We start from the raw sequence: 17,008 nt of genomic DNA on the forward strand, positions 1-17,008 counted from the left end.
CAATGTGATTTGCCTCGTCGTCACACTCAGCTGGTTGGCCAAGTCCCGCGCAGACCATGCCCAGGCCACGTTTTCGAGACACGTTATTTGAGACGTTTGCAAAGGAGTTCTCGCGTGACAGGGCGCCTGGATTCGCCAAGCAGACGTATGCTTAGGACCACGTCACGATAGGGATGTCATACTGAATCAGGGAGGGAGGAAGTAGGAATTGACTCGACAGTTTGCAATAGTTTGATCAGTGGTGTAACGAGGAAACGAGAAAATATCGATATCGTGTGACTTGACTAACTTCCCGAGACGTCCTAACCAATCGTGACATCGATCGTCTCACTTTCGAATTCACCCGTCAAGACCCCTTCGCCAAACTGCAACTTCTCAAGCGTCGCCTGGCTAAGCTTGTCCGCCGTCGTGGGCCAAACAACCTGCCATTTGCCCTTGACAGCCACCCGTGCCGTCTTGCCGAGCGAATCGAGCGCCACGATGGGCTCCTTGAGGACAATCTCCTGCTCCTGGCTCTCACCGGGCTGGAGGGTGACGAGGTCCTCTGGGCGCGGCGGCATAATCCGGCGCAGCTGAACAGTGTGGACCTCGATCGGTTCGCTCTTGCCCTCGGGCGTGATGGAGACGAGGCCGACTTGGATGGCGAGGGGGTCGAGGGGCGTGTTCCAGCGGAGGATGGTCAGCGGGGCGTCGTGCTTGTTTTCTACGGAGAAGGATAGAGTGGGAGGGTTTTCCGACGTCTGACGGATGCGGAGGGCGAGCTTGGATAGCGCGCCAGCGTGCTGGTTTTCTTGCGCCATGGTGTCTCGGGAGGAACCGCTGCGATTCCAGGTTGAGAGGACGAAGATGAGGGCTACGATGAGGACAATGGGCCGAAAGAGCGAGCGGGCTTGGAGATTGCTCATCGATCCTGGCGGCTGTTGGCGAAAGTGTAGAAGATGGCGGTAAGATGGCGGTAGGTGAAGGCGTGAGTGAGTATCGGCGGTCTGTTGCAAGCTCTTTTTCTCTCGAAATGTGTGTTATGTGGGATTGAGAAATAAGGCTGCCGTCCCAAGGCAGGCGAAGTGGACGTGGTCAGCGGGATGCGCCTGAAGCGGAACAGCTTCCTAAGGCGGGCAAGTGGCATGGAAGATGCCGGCTGACGTCAATTGATCAAATGCGGCCGCCTACCGGTGCCGCTGGGAAATGCCTTTTGTTATTTGAATGTCTGGCAAAGACCAGGAGGCAACGTGGGTGAATGGAATGAGTTTGTCGCGAGAACGCGCGCACTAAGCTTGAAATAGGAGGAAAAGCCGTCTGCCGAGGAATGCCCAGCGGCTTCAGCCACGCGAGTTTGGTTCCGTTCCTTTGGGACGGACGAAATGCCACGCTTGCTACGGTCCATGACTTGAAGCTACGAATTGCCATAGCCTTCTTGTGATGGTGTCAGCGGCGTAGTTGGAGGTTGTACGGGAGAGTTCCGATGTAGATGGCAATGCGGTTCATGGTGGACCAAGCTCCCCATCTAGAGAACCCGGCAGATCGGGTTTGCGCATCTATCCGCGACGGAGGCTACCCTATCGCCAACTAAACTTGCCTACTTGCGATGAACTAGATGACAGATTCGGCCGGACGGCGGGAGACCCCGCACTCTGCAGGGTATCGAAGGAAGATGCGCCTTGCTGTCTATACCCTGCTCTAACACCCCTCTCAGAGACCACCTACCTAGACTCTAAATTGATTAAGCTGGCGGCTCGACTTCAGACGACGCTACACTGGCATGATGGAGTCGCGATCCTTCGGCTTCAAGCTTGGTGCAGGAAAACTTCGCGCTGGTCTACGGACGAAAGAGGAAGGTCACCAAATTGCTGCAGGTAAGCAACGATACGGAGACCGGCGCCGATGACCCACAATTTCGGCAGACCCCACTCCGAACGGCAGTTGCCTGCGCGACCACCGGTCCCAGGGTCGAGGCCCCTTCGGTGATGTTTCCGTTCTGCTGCCGACGTCATCTCGAACGAGAAAAACGTGAAGACCGTTTCTAGACTACAATCCCATCACAGCTTGTCTCACTTGGACTGCCGGCATTTCGGGACACACTTCAATTCATAAGAGTACTTCACTTGCTGCCAGGTTAGTGGACTGCCCCCCCGGGCACGGAGAATTCCTGTCTTACTCGTCAGCCAGCCCGTGTCTCGCAGCGTCCTAGGGCGAAGCTTTGGTGCAAGCCATGTCTCACTCCCGCTCCTTGTCTCTAGGAAACATACAGCAAGGCGCGGTGCGGTTAGTATATACAGAAGAGGCTACGGCTCCCCGGGCTCCTTGCACGGGTCTTTATCCCCACGATGCCGGAAGCCGTTTGCGGACAGTGGATCCGCTGGCCTGTACAGTGCCCCGTGGAGTCCTCTTCGATAGTAGGATTCTTTCTGTTGGAAAACCTTTCACCCAAGGGGCACGGCAGTTGAGGACTCGTGGTCCTCGTGGAGACTTGCTGATCACTTGCTGATCGGCAAGAGCTTGTCTTTGCTTGGTCGTTAGGCCTTCTGGCCTCCTGGTCTCCTAGCACAATCACACGCGCGGTGCTTTACCAACTTCCAAAGAAACTGGAAGACAACATAGGACGCATGTTTCGTGGCGCCACATGTCTCGTCTGTCGCCTCAATGGAGTTTCCGCATCTGCTCTTCGTGGCTTACACCAGTTAGGCTGACCCATCGAGTTGGAACCCGTAGATTTTTTCTGCTAGACCGCTTGAGTCTGACGCCTTTACCGATTCTAGGCACTGCCCAACTTGTCGTGGAGGATGTAGGTCCGCAGCCGCTCTCCAACTTCCTATCCTTTGGGGAGATGATACACTCACCCTCCTTCTTAGGGTTCTCCTGTTGATCACAGCTAAGGTGTGTCTGTCAATTCTTTAGCGCCGACAATGGGCAGAAGCGCCTCCCGCCCCATGGACTCTTCTTAGCCATCGGACCGCCCTTTGGAGCCTCCAATGCCTTCCAGACTGCGAGTTCGTGTGGCTTGAACCACGGCCGCTCTGCTCCCTAAGCCGGATCGAAGCCAGCAGCCCAGGTTTCATGTCACCTCGAGTGGCATCGTGGGCTGAACGGTGAGATCCGTTGAAGCATTCACTTCTGTATAAAGACGATGAGAATTCCATCTACTACATGGACTTTTCTTTTCGATCATCACTCTCAACTCCAAACAGCCCTCTCTCAACTCCTCAAATCCTCACCTTCGACATCTCTGAAACACTCTCCGCTTCGCAAAGTCAAGATGAAGTTCTTCGCTGTATTCACTCTCCTGGCCTCCCTCGTGAGCGCCTCTCCCATCGACCTCGCCCAGAGGGACACTGCGACTCCTCTCCAAGCCAATATCACCAAGAACGGCAACACAGCAGTCAAGATCGCCTTGAAGAACATTGGCAAGACTGATCTCAAGCTCTTCACTCCCGGCACCGTTTTGGATACGGCCGCCGTTGAGAAAGTTGCCGTCTTCAATGGAGGTAAGTACCAGAACTCTCCAACAATTCAATATCACAATGCTGACTCAACCTACAAAGACAACCGCCTTCCCTTCGATGGCGTCCGCCTGCGCATGGCACCTCAAAACCTCCTCACCGACGCCTCCTTCAGAACAATCAAGGCCGGCGAGACAATCGAATCCGCAGTCGACTTTGCCGAGCTGCACGACCTGGGCGCGGCCGATGCCTTCAAAGTGAGAGTCAACGGCGGCATCCCCTACGCACAAGCCGGCTCGACCACCATTGCCGGCGTCTTCAGCATCGACAGCAACACGCTAAACATCAACAACGTCAACGTCACAAAGGCTGCCCTCGTCCGCACCTCGTACAAGCAGATGATCAAGCGCACCATTGTCCAGTCCGACTGCAAGGGCACCCAGAACACCACCGTCACCAACGCCCTCGCCAGCTGCTCCAAGCTCGCCCGTGCCGCCGCCGACTACGTCTCCAAGGACGACAAGCGCTTGAACGAGTACTTCAAGTCGACCACCGCCGCCAGCAAGAAGATTGTCGTCGACACCTTCAACAAGGTCGCTTCCGAGTGCGGCAGCCGGAACACGGGCGTTTCCAAGCAGTACTGCAGCGATGTCTACAAGTCTTGCTCGCCCGGTGTCTTGGCTTACACCGTCCCGGCTTACAAGTACATGGTCAACTGCCCTTTGTACTTCACCGCGCTTCCTCTGCTCACTACCGGTTGCCACAACCAGGACCAGTCGACCACTACTCTGGTAAGTACAACCTCACCTGGTAACTTGTCGAGCTTGAGCTAACCAGTTTGATCTTTCAGCACGAGATGACGCACTTGCTCGAGGTCAAGGGAACACTGGACTATGGCATCTACGGCTACACTGCGCTGAAGACTCTCACGAGCGCTCAGAACCTCAACCACGCTGACACTTATGCGGTCTACGCCAATGGTAAGTCGATTCAACTCTCAAAACATAACGAAGAAGCCATGGCTAACAATGAAACTTCCAGCTGTCAACCAAGGCAAGACTTGCTAGTCGCATCAAGGAGTTGAGAGTTTTCGTACATATTCACCACAAAGACTACCCAGTTCTTCTGTGCATATTCAACGGGACCGACTACGCTAGGAGTTTATACTGCTCCATGTATGGGCGCCGGTTCCTCTTAATGGTTAATTACTAGTAACAGAGTTTGGCATCGGGTATTAGAGGGCATTTAGATCTGCCATTTTCAATCTTTTCCATAGAAACGAAATCACGATTCATTCAGCTTTGACAAGTGCTCAATGATACTGATGATTGACTTCAATGTGGTACGGACTATTGAAGGACTCTGCAACTATCCGGAGAAGGCCTGCAGTTGAGGCAGCAGAGCCCAGAAGGGCGCTTGTGTGCTATAAAGCCTCCCAAGGCGACACAAGATAGATAAGTTCTATGAAGCATCGCAGATCGGAAGGCCTGTGGCTCATTCTTTGTAGCACATACTTTTTGGCCATTAGCTTACAAGGGACTCTAGACATAAACGAGGTTGATGAATCGTTTGAACAAGGTAATTGGAGAAGAGCGGTAAGAATAGAGCTACAGGGAAGACCACCGATTAGGACATGTCTGAGTTTATCCGTCAGTTGCGTTCCATGTAAACCGTTCCGTTGGGGAAGGAAACGAGCAGAGACAGGTCTTTGCCAGAGACATCTAAGCCGGTTTATACTTGGGTGTGTTGGACCGAACGTGACTGACCATGGTCTCATTTGGCAACTCGCTGTGTTGCATTCCAAAGTCCCAACGTACACCCAAGGACGAGTCTGGCACACGGCCCTGGGCCATCGTACCCGTTGGAACCGAGACCGTTAGCTACCAAGGGGGTGCCCTTTCGAACTCGGGGGTTGGGGGCGGCACTTGGACATAGGTAACACATCCGACAGGGCAGAGACAGTGACGTGCAGAAGGACCCGATCCTCGCCTGTTGAGAATGGAAGCTTTGGAAGCTCGTGCCTGTTTGTGAGCCGCAGTTTTGCAAATTCCCACCAGGGGGCCGGCTCTACTGGGTGCTCCGGGCGGCGGTCGGGTTGGGCATATGCGCAAGTCCCCGGGCGCTAACGGCAAGACGCAGCACGGTGGATGCGAGCTTGACATTTGTTGTAAGATGTTTGTTTTCTTCTACGGAGGCCTTCGAATGAAATGAAGTCCCGTTTTTAGACACTCAATCTTGAGTATCAAAGGCGGGCCTGGCCAAGGGGTCCAAGAGGGCGAAGCTCAATAATTCACTCGAACAATTTCACGTGGGGTCGAATAGTTGGAAAAGAGTTCGGAGTCCGGGTTGGAAACTCGCAAGACTCGAAATAACATCGTATCAATCCCGACCCGCTGGGACATTGGACCGGGGGTCGCCGGAGCCAGCCGTTGGCCTGAACCTGAGATCCAAATCACACAATATTGAGCCCCGCTGAGTGGGATCGTCGACCGTTTGTTCCTACTTGGGCCCGTGAGCGGGTGCCGACAATCGAACCCTTGAATGACTCCTCAATGCTCGTAGTGCCGCACTTCGTACCAAGGTATCGTAAGTGGATGCTGCGAGATGCGGACGCATTCACCCATGGGATCGCGGGTGCCACTACTGTTTGCGCTGCTCGCCTTGGATGTGTAAAAGTCACAAACGCAAGATAGGTACGAGGACTGCAGGCTCAAGGCTGTCGTCGTGGGGGTCTTTTGATACGTGCTAGTCCTGCAGGACGAAAAGTATGTCGAGTCGTGGGCTGCATCTTGTCCGTGCATTATTACACGCGCGGGCGTCAGAGCCTCGAAAGTCGAAGGCGCAGAAGCAAGGTTTGCTGGAATGTTCCGTGAGCCTGTTTGGTGCGTTTGGTACGATTTTTTATTAGGTATTATTGCGGCGGACCGAGGGACGGTGCAGGGCACCCGCGTAGAGTTTTGGGCCGTTCGGACAGGCAAAAGTGTAAAGCTTGCGAAGAAAGCACCGAAGCAAGGGATATGGGACGAGCTTGCGTTGCAGGTCGGCACGTTGCGAAGGGAGACGGTCGCAGTGGGAAGAAGGGCCAAGACGAAAGGGATGGCGGGATGTCTGGGATGTCGCGTCTTGTCACTTGTCAAGTTCCAGATGGAGGAAAGATTCCGTACGAAGGCGAAGGCTGAGGGGTTGATCGACCGTGGGAAGATTTTGTCGGCTGAAAGTCGACGAGAAGGTACGACTGTTCTTGTCGAGATTCGAGACCAAACACCATGGTTACACATGTTCAAGCCATCAAGACTCGACAATTCTACTAGTCAGTCTCTGTATCTATGCTGTACGCTATGCAGAACACCTTGGGGATAGCAACATGTTTGTTTGCGTGCGTGCTTGTCGTGACTTGGGATGTGGGCGGCGGACAGGTATCAGGGGGTGGCGAGTTACGCAGTGGGGTGGTCTTCCATGTGCCGACAGGATAATATCCTCTTGTGTGTCTTGCAAAAAAGGTACGAAGGTTGCAGCTCTGGGGCGATGCCGACACAGTGTGATAGGGCCGGGTCGGCTATTCTCTCGTGGCACGCCGCACCGAATCTTGGGTGCTCGTCGTCGTCGCTTGCTTTCCCGCACCTCCATCCGCTCCTATTTTGCCAACCAGTGACGACAAAGCTGCAGGAACAGCCGGCATCGAATGACGACGATCAGATAGCGGCAGTGCTAAAGAGAAGCATCCCTTGAGGACACTGTGTCTGACACACCTAATCTGCTGGATCAGCGATTCCGTCAATCAAGAATCCAAGATGGGCCTCCGCATCGACAGACTCGGCGAGTGATCCGTTGCTCGACGGGCTTGAGGGCGGCGCTGGATAGGTTCCGATTCGGTAGCCAACCATGGAAACGAATGGAGGAAACCCACCACTGACCTCAGACAGCCATGATCTTTCCAAGACACTGAAGACAGTGACGGGACTGCATACTACGTAACGCTGTGTACACTGTAGGCCGAGCCTTTGAGTATCCGTGCTGTGTGGTTCATAGTGCGTGGTGCATGTGTACGAAGTATGTTGTATTCGTCTGCAGCACAGTGGACAGCAGCAGGCCAGCAGCTAGCTCCCGGGGCGGTGGGGGGGTTGAGGTCGCAGTCCAGTCGGGTCTTGTGGATCGTCGTCTTCAAGAACGCAGGTCCAGCCACATTCGCAGGCTCGCAGCCCGTCACAGAAGTTCCCCGGTGATGGCGGCGGGCATTCTTGCTTGGGGAGGAAGTCTGGAATACCGGTACTGAGTACGGAGTACAGCAGTGCACTGTGCTGAGCTGACCTCATCCCTTTGCAGCGAGCTGGCGAAACCTTGTAACAGAAAGCCTGGCAACTGCAGGATTGCGACACCGGCCACTAGGCAACTCAGGTCAAGGCTAGAAAGCCACCCATGGATGTCGATTCGGACTGGGCGAGCGGCTAGGGGGGCTGGCACAAGGGTTCGGGACGCGGAGCCCTAACGAAGAAGACCCTGAATTCTCTCTATTAAATACCGGGAGGTTATGGTGACATGGGCGGTATTGGTGATGGCTGATTCTAGTCGAAGGCTACACTGCTTGGTAGATGGGGCGGTAGCACAGAGACTGACGTATGAAGGGTTTGTTGGACGAACCTGATCATCAAGTTAGTGTTCCGCTTTTCCACCGGTTGTTATGGAGTTTGGTAGATCATGCTGTTTGGGCTAGGAAACTTGGGAAATCCCCGCGATTTCGGTTTGCCACGGTTTGAGGCTTCCAAGGGGGTAGTTCTGGTGTCGCGAGAGTCTACCACGAAGTAAGGTACCTTAGTGGGAGGGGAGAAGAAGCAGTCGAGTGGGTGTACGTGCCCCGTCAGCCCGTACGGACACCTAGCACCCTAGGGTACCTTAGGCACTAAGGTGTGAGTGAATACTGTGTAGAGGAATAGAAGTGCTGCTGGTGGCAGGTGCAGGCAATGCTGCAGTGGTGCGCTCCTTCTCCTCCCTTCTGAAACTGGGGGAGAAGTTGCGAGCTCTGAGTGGCTGAGGTGCGACGATGGGTGGAACTCGCTTGACGGGAATGGCGGGGCTGTACAGTGCTAAAGTCATATATCGCAGTTGACACTGTATACATGGCCCCTTCAGTGGTTTGTCTGCCCAGTGCTGTGCGCGCAGCCCGTGGTGTGTTTCCTCTCTCATTTCCTGGCCTTGCACAAGCTCGCGAAGGCCCCAAGGCCCTCCTTTTGGTCAAAGGTAACCCTAGTTAGCCCGCTGCCCCGGTCGTACGACGCCCACAAATGGGTCTGTCGAGCGCACTGTGTACTTGCAACCCCCCAAGAGCTTCCCTTGCCTTCCATCCAGAGTCCGCCTGCCGCCAGTTCGACCGGGTCTTTTTGACGTCCTATTCATTGAGGTGGGTGTTTGGGCAAGGTGCCTACGTGCTGCAGGCACTGGGCTGGCCGACAGAGACCCCAACTCCCTCCCCTCCCAAGGACTCGAATTGCGAGACTCGAAGTGACTTCCTTGCTTGGTTGACCCCCGGTGCGTTTGTGTGTACCTGTGCTTCACCCCCCCAAAAAACCCAAAGCTGACAGGGTCGAAAAAAAGAAGAGAAAGTGAGCAAGAGCATTCAAACCGTCTGCTCCTGCTCCCTCTTCCTCAACGAACCACCACTTCTTCCCTCCATCTTCATCTTCATCTTCACTTCCGTCCAACGAACTCTCCCATCCATTAACAAGCCTCTGGTTGATACCCCATACGCATCCACAGCTGCATCCCACTTGCTGTGTGTACCTACTCTTTTGTCGTTGTGGGCTCCGATTTACTTCGCTAGCCCAACCCACATTCACATGGTCCTCTGCCGCCGTCGGACCATCAACATCACCACCACCTCGAACACGACCTCTGCTCCGACGCCCTCAGCTGCTCCTATGTCTCGCCTGCTCTGTAAACAACACTGGGAAGCGTTGATGTAAATCCCTTCCGCATAATACACACACATACCATGCTGCGACGGCCTCCAGGCGAAGGGAGGCGCGTTGCTCGTCAGCGAACCTACCTCCTTGCTCTCGCTGTACTCGCCATCTCATGCCTCCCACTCGCCGATGCTCAGCAACAGCAGAAACCCATCGAGCCGGTAGCCCAGATACATAGACTCCATCAACACCAACCCCCTGCTGGAAGTAGTCAACACGAAGCTGTTCGTGATGCCCTCCCCGACGCTGCGGCCCGCAACTGGGCTGCTACCAATATCAAGGCCGACAATGCTGTCGAGTCTCCGAGGGGCAGAAACTCCGTAACCTCGAAGCAACCTCAACCCCAATCCAACAACAAACAACAACACGAACGTCGGTCCAACCCCGACAACATACTTATTCCTCACGATGCGAGCGCCATCGCAACTTTGGCTCCGGCTCAGTCCGTCCGAGCACCTCCTTCTGGACATCGACCCATTGCCTCCCGCGTCGGCGGTGGTGGGATCTCTACGCAGCACCATGCGCGGAGTCTGAAGGACTGGGAAGTAGAAGACTTTGTTCTTATGGCGACCGTCGATGGACACCTCTATGCCACTGATCGCAATCACGCCACCGAACGCTGGCACCTCGAGGTCGACCAATCCATGGTTGAGACCAAACACTACCGTCTCAACGCCTCCGACCTGGACGACGACTACAACCACATCGATCACTATATCTGGGCCATCGAGCCCAATCGCGATGGAGACATTTACTACTGGTCTCCAGCAGGCTCCACCGAGCCCAGACTACTATCCACCGGCTTGACCATGAAACAAATGGTCGACGAAGGCGCCTCGGCCCTTGATAACCCGCCGATTGTATATACTGGTACCAAGAAGACCACCATGATTACACTCGATGCCGCTACAGGTCGTGTGCTCAAGTGGTTCGGCTCGGGCGGCTCACACGTCAATGAGGCAGAGAGCTGCCTGCGCCCGAATGCACTATACGACCAGAACAATGAAGAGTGCAGCTCGACTGGTACAATCACTCTTGGCCGGACCGAGTACGAGGTTGGCATTGCCCGCAGAGACGGTCGCCCGATCGCTACACTCAAGTTTTTCGACTGGACTCCCAACACAAACGACTACGATCTACTTAACCAACACCACCAGTCCATCGACCAGCGCTACCACACTACCACCCACGATGGCAAGATTTATGGTGTTGACTACGCCCACGCCCACAAGGACAAACTGCCCATTTTCTGCAATGCGCAGTTTGCTTCACCTGTAGTCAAGGTCTTTGACGTCTGCAGGCCCGTGGGATTGGAACCGTTGAGCAACCCCGACCTCATTGTTCTGCCTCAGCCCGTCCCACCAGCCAAGGATGACAGCAACGCTCGTATCCGAAGTCAGCGGATTTTTGTCAACCAAACAGACATGGGCAATTGGTACGCCTTGTCCGGACGCTCCTATCCTCTCATCTTGGATGCTCCCGTAGCCAAGACTTCGTCACCAGACTGGTTGCAGCTTGCTCAGCCATGGGGCAAGTTGAACGAGACGCAGCGAGTTGGCGCAATGGTTGGAACCCACTACATGGATGGTGTTATCAGGGGCAAGATCTATCAGCCTCCTAGCCTACCTGGACGCGCCGAAGCGTCCGATGCGGTGGTTGACCCTGAAAGTCACCCAGTGCTGCCCACTACAGTGCCGCGCGACGATCCTGTAGAGACGCCGACCATTGTCAACAAAGTCAAGTCGATCCCTCACCATGTTTCTAACAGCGTTATCGACTTCTTCTCTAACCCCGTCTTGATTGTGCTCATCGTTTCTGTTCTGTTTTACTATCAGAAGGATCTACGTCGTTGGTATAAAACTAAGACGACAAAATGGTACATGCGAGATGAAGCTGCTTCCGATACAGAGGATATGGGAGCCGATGCAACTCCTGAGCAAACGGAGCATGACGAGATCCCGCCATCCGCTTCTGAGCGGGCGGCCGTACCTTTGGCACCAGAAGAGCCCGCCGCCGACAAGAAGCCAGCGTCCGAGGAAGTGGTCCCCTCTGTTGAGCCTGCCACCGAGAAAGAGAATGATGGCGACAAGACGCCTATCGCGGATCCATCGGCTCCCGGCACGGAGACGCAGACTTCTGCCACCCCCCCTGAACCCGGTACCCCTGAGGTCAAGAAAAAGAAGCCTGCTCACCGTGGCCGTCGCGGAGGTACAAAGCACCGCAAGGGGAAGAAGAGAGAAGAAATGTCCCAGTCCCGCGACGACGAGCCACGTGCCTCCGTCGAGGAAGCCGTCAACAAGGCAAAGAAGTTGGGTGTACAAGCTACTGGTTTGGAGCCTGATGTCATGACCATGACGAACGACATGCAAACTGTGGGAGAATCGATCATCAAGATGGGCGGCATCGAAGTCGACACCGAGAATCAACTCGGTACAGGCAGCAATGGTACTTTGGTCTTTGCCGGTCGATTTGATGGGCGCGAAGTTGCTGTCAAGCGAATGCTTATTCAGTTCTATGACATTGCCTCACAGGAGACAAAGTTGTTGCGAGAGAGCGACGACCATCCCAACGGTAAGATAACAAGAAAGCTGCTTCTTTGAAAATGTCTAACAAACAATACTAGTCATTCGATACTACGCTCAACAGCAACGCGATGGGTTCCTGTACATTGCTCTCGAGCGCTGTGCAGCCTCTCTGGCAGATGTCATTGAAAAGCCTCATCACTTCACCCGACTGGCTCAAGCAGGCAAGATGGATCTGCCAGGTGTGCTGTACCAAATCACCAATGGCATCCACCATCTGCACAATCTTCGCATAGTCCACCGCGATCTCAAGCCACAAAACATTTTGGTCAATATGGGCAAGGATGGACGACCGCGCCTTCTTGTCTCCGATTTCGGTCTCTGCAAAAAGCTAGAGGGTGGTCAGTCCTCCTTTGGTGCCACTACTGGCCGCGCTGCGGGAACGTCTGGCTGGCGAGCTCCTGAACTGTTACTCGACGACGATGCCAGGGACACTGCCACCATGGAGTCCAGTATCCAGAGCGGATCGGGATCTATCCTGGTTGGTTCCGACATGATGTCCAACCGTCGTGCCACTCGCTCCATTGACATTTTCAGCTTGGGCCTGGTATTTTTCTATGTCTTGACAAATGGTTCCCATCCTTTCGACTGTGGCGATCGTTACATGAGGGAGGTGAACATCCGCAAGGGCAATTATAACTTGGCGCCATTGGATGCTCTCGGCGACTTTGCCTACGAGGCAAAGCATCTCATCGGCTTGATGTTGGACGCCAATCCCAAGGAGCGTCCTTCAGCTCGCGATGTTATGGCTCATCCTTTCTTCTGGTCTGCCAAGAAGCGCCTTGCTTTCTTGTGCGATGTCTCGGATCACTTTGAGAAGGAACCCAGAGACCCTCCGAGCGATCACCTTGTTCACTTGGAGAAGCATGCCCCGGCGATCACCAAGGGAGATTTCCTTCGGCTGTTGCCACGAGACTTTGTGGACTCCCTGGGCAAGCAACGTAAATACACTGGGTCCAAGCTGCTTGACCTGCTAAGAGCTCTGCGCAATAAGAAGAACCACTACGAGGATATGCCCGATGCGTTGAAGCGGACAGTCGGGCCCTTGCCAGAAGGTTACTTGGCGTTCTGGACAGTCAAGTTTCCTAGACTGTTGCTGGATTGTTGGAATGTGGTGTGGACCGTAGAATGGGATAGTACTGATCGGTTCCGAGAGTACTATGAGCCAGCCGGTCTATGAGATATCGATACATATAAAAGTCAATGAATTTTCGTACTTTCTACCTTGTTTTACTCTTTCGTGACCCCATGAGCGATACCAGTGAAATCGTGAGAAGAATGGAGAGACTTGTATCACCTGGGTAAAGTCTTGAAACCAAATGCTGTTATATTCGGGGACTGCACAGAATGGTATAAACTTGCCTTCCGTTTCGAAGCTCCGTGTACCAGATCCACTACTTGCAAAAGTACCTTACGTACCGCGACGGATTACGGAAAGATGACAGCCAAGTCTATCAGGGTCCTCACTGCCCAACGATCTACAAGGTACACGTTATGACCCAGAGCGGTAGGCTCACATTTGCTCTATTTATCGAAGACCTGTTTTTCTCTGGTCTCCTCTGTCTGCTACTCTTTTCTTTATACCTCCTCGAAACCCCAGACCACGTATGGCCAACTCCTTTAGTGTTCAGCAATCTTCTACACACTATCCGACACTATGTCAAGCCTTGCAGTGTCGTTCATCACCCATCTCGCAATGCCTTTGCTTGGCACCCCCAGCTTCTCAACCCCACTGGACAAGAACCTTCTTGCCCTTCTTCTTCTTACCACCGGTGCTCTGACCGGCTTCCTCGTCTTCCCTCTCCGACGTATTCTCGCTCGCAGCTCCGCTTCCCGGGGCCGATCCCCAGCTAAAGTTGCTGGCAGCACCGCCCAGATCGCGCCGCACACCTCGTCCCGACCCATAGCCAAAGATTGTTGTGAGGGGCTTCTGCGCCGGGGGCAACGCGGGGAAAGCAGACGATGGTGGCGGTCGGCCAGCGGGCGTCGAACGCACGGGTCCTGCGGGGCCCGATGATCTCGAGGCGGACGGGTTGTTCGGCCCAATCCAGGACGGCTGTGATGCTGAAGACTTGGACGACGATGAGGCCGCAGGCAGGGCAGGGAAGGCCGATGGCGCTGGAGGGCGAGAGGAGCCCGACGTGGAAACCCAGTTCGCCGAAGTGGCCGGGGTCACGGGCTTAGGCCCGGAGGCGCCGGCTCGGGTGCTGTTCTTCAGCCTCAACACGCGGTTGGAGTGCTTCTGGTTCGAGCTCGGTGCGGCAGCTGGCGCAGTGGGAGACGGCGAGGCCGCACTAGCCCAGCCGCTTGAAGCCGTCGTCGCGCCGTGCATACCGCCCAAGCCAGGCAGAGACGGGTAGTCTTCGTTGATGGCTCTCCAGTCCTGCCACGCTTTGTGCAGAGCCGCGACCTTGCTCTTATCCTCGAACAGGTCAGCAACTTCACGGACTAATGTGCCCAACGCGTTTGACGATGTGTCGGCGAAGAGCGAGAAGAAGGCATCGACCAGTTGAGGGGCGGTCAAACTTCCTTTTCGGAAATTCGAAATGTAATCGCGGAACTCCTTCATCTTGGACTGGTCGTGGCCAAGCAGGTTGGAAGCGCGCTCAACGACTCCTTGGTGGCGCAACATCACCGCTCTCTCCTGAGGGGGCAATGATGCGATGTCAGTCACGTTGAGCTGCTCCATCTCGGCCGTGGGCAGCGCAGGCGCGGGGGTGGCTGCAGCTGCGGGGGCTTGACGTGATGAACCTCCAGGTGCCGGCGCACCATTACCTCGGCGAGATGAGGAAGCGGGTGTCGTGCTCGCTGGCTGGGAGAGCGATCCACCAAAGGTACGGTTGGAAACTGACTGTGCCGAGTGGATTGCCATTTGTCTTTGGAAGGCAAGCTCATCCCGACGGAGCGGCTGCGCAGAGCTCTGGGGTATGGGTTCGGCATTAGGATCCCGGCCACGGCCACGGCCTTGGCGTCCGCTAGAGGGGCCGTCACCGCCGCTTCTACCACCTCCACCCCCTCCACGTCTCTCGGTCTCGTAAGTTGATCTGTAGTCAAAGCCTGACATATTGACTACCCTCGCATCTCTCCGCACATCCTTGGACAGAGAGTTAGCATGCTCTTCCAGTTGATGTGCCTTCAAGTCCATTTCCGACTCAAAGACGACGAATTTCTTCTCCAAACATTCTTTGTCCAGACAGGGGAAATGGTCTTTTTCAAAGTGCTTCTCCAACGCATTGTAGTTGACAAAGTAATGGGGGTGTCTCGAGTCTCTCCGGTCGCAGATGAAACATCTTTCGTGCTTTTCGCGGCAGTGATCAAAGAGCTTATCATCGTCGTAGAAGCGCGATCCACAGAACCCGCATAAGGGGTGCCCCTTGAAGCCCGTCTGGTCAATGGCACCCGGCCTGTCATCTCCATGCCTCATGTGCTTCTCGAGCTCCTTGTCCGCGAAGAGCTCATGCTCGTGGGTAAAAACCTTCTTGTTCCTGGTACACAAGTCGCACATCTTCATGTGATGTGTTGAGCGGACGTGCCTATGAAGATCTGGCCAGCCTAATCCGGCGAAGACGCAGTCTTCCGCGGGGCAGTTGTATCGCAAGAGTACGACAGTGTCGCCCACAATTTCCTCATTGGTATACCGGATGCCAATATTGCTGTCGAAACTCGTAATGTCGGCGTCGGTATAGTCTTCGTATCGCTTGTTCGCATCGTCTGTGAAAACGACGAAGGGAGAAGCAGTCTGTCTCTAAGTTAGTCTCGGGGTGTATCAATGGCGCGCCAGTGGAAGTAAGACTTACTCGACAATGAGGGCAGTCCTTGGTCTTGTACAGGGCTCTCATACGCAGACCACAGATATGGCAGGTCTTGTGGTTGCATGGTGCAATTGAATGGAACTTGATGGGCTCTGCGCAGATGAAGCACACCTCTCCGTCGCTGCTCGCAGTATCATCGTCCGCTGCAGCCGTACGTGTAAGCACCTTGTTATCGGCTTTGGTGACGGGGGTCTGGGATGTGCTTGAGGGGTCTGGCTGAGTTGGCGCAGCAGCGTTATTACCGCCTCTACCACGTCCTGCTCTTCCTCTTCCACGGGCTCCAGAGTTGCCTCCTCCTCCACCACCACCGCCTCCTCCACCGCCGCGACCTCTTCCACGGTTGCGATTACCCCTCGAGGGGTTCGAGTCGCCGCCGGCAGCTTGAGTGTCGGCCATCGGAAGATTCGTCGTTCGCGTAGACCGTGGGCGTGAAAGTATAGGAATAGGGCTGTCCAGTCGGCTGGACAACTCTGTCGAGAACAACGGTCTTACACTGGCAGTGCGATTCTGTGATGCGCGAAATTGGTCCTCCGCTAGAGCTTGGTTGTTGGTCGGTGTAGCTGCAGCTGGACAGCTTGTTCCCAAGTGTGTGTGCAGTACTTTGAAGAGGTGGAATGGTGTAAATTGGTAGGAGAGTAGGTAGGAGAAAGCCGGGATACAGACGGGCAACCCGGTACTTTTAGTCGGGTGCGGCGAGACGATGGACGTCGAAATTAATGATTATGTGTGGCTCCCAAGGGAACCGCGAGCGGGTTGGATTGGCTCTGGCATTGGTGGGTGGAGGAAACTCATGGCGGGGTCCAGCAAAAAAAGTCCCCTTCCATTGCTCGTTGAGGTGGCAGTTGCTGCCACTGAGGTGCTAACTTCCGTTCTGGTAAGCGACCGCAGACCGGGGTTTCTCCGTGCTCTCGGTGTGCGTCATTCACCCCTGCAACCGCCATGCCGCCATCTGGAGAACCTTCAAGCTTACATAATACCCGAGACTGACCATGAGCTAACAGCTGAGCTTCGCGGAGTCATCAGCCCGTTCCAGGAACACGTGTGGCTTCGCACTCGACTCATCGAGGCGGTGCAAGTGGCATTCAAGTCTTTCTCAATTAAAACATCGAATATATCGATTCGAAATCAACTCTGCCTTACCTTGGGTGCTCTTGGGTGCATACAAAATGACTCATCTGCCATCATCGTTTCCGTCGGGTGCTGAGGTCCTGACAAGCTGA

At 54.8% G+C, this 17,008-nt stretch overlaps 4 protein-coding genes across 4 annotated transcripts; 2 read left to right on the forward strand and 2 right to left on the reverse strand.

Annotated features, from left to right (window-relative positions):
• Positions 1-302: 302 nt before the first annotated feature.
• N0V96_004598 (uncharacterized protein) lies at positions 303-905 on the reverse strand (the record flags this gene model as incomplete). Its single annotated transcript, XM_053198769.2, has 1 exon — positions 303-905. One exon carries the CDS (start codon positions 903-905, stop codon positions 303-305), a length of 603 nt encoding a protein of 200 aa, XP_053043787.2.
• A 2,348-nt stretch (positions 906-3,253) lies between these two features.
• N0V96_004599 (uncharacterized protein) lies at positions 3,254-4,504 on the forward strand (the record flags this gene model as incomplete). The annotated part of the gene is made up of 4 exons (XM_053198768.2): positions 3,254-3,482; positions 3,540-4,228; positions 4,288-4,417; positions 4,479-4,504. The coding sequence occupies 4 exons, from the start codon at positions 3,254-3,256 to the stop codon at positions 4,502-4,504; spliced, it is 1,074 nt and encodes a 357-aa protein (XP_053043786.1).
• Positions 4,505-9,423: 4,919 nt separating this feature from the next.
• Positions 9,424-13,156, forward strand: IRE1 (bifunctional endoribonuclease/protein kinase ire1; the record flags this gene model as incomplete). Its single annotated transcript, XM_053198767.2, has 2 exons — positions 9,424-11,965; positions 12,018-13,156. 2 exons carry the CDS (start codon positions 9,424-9,426, stop codon positions 13,154-13,156), a joined length of 3,681 nt encoding a protein of 1,226 aa, XP_053043785.1.
• A 543-nt stretch (positions 13,157-13,699) lies between these two features.
• On the reverse strand, positions 13,700-16,184 carry N0V96_004601 (uncharacterized protein; the record flags this gene model as incomplete). The annotated part of the gene is made up of 2 exons (XM_053198766.2): positions 13,700-15,715; positions 15,774-16,184. The coding sequence occupies 2 exons, from the start codon at positions 16,182-16,184 to the stop codon at positions 13,700-13,702; spliced, it is 2,427 nt and encodes an 808-aa protein (XP_053043784.2).
• Positions 16,185-17,008: the final 824 nt, after the last annotated feature.

Source organism: Colletotrichum fioriniae (genome assembly GCF_027942845.1).
Source record: "Colletotrichum fioriniae strain IMI 355084 chromosome Unknown scaffold_4, whole genome shotgun sequence".
NCBI lineage: Eukaryota > Fungi > Ascomycota > Sordariomycetes > Glomerellales > Glomerellaceae > Colletotrichum > Colletotrichum fioriniae.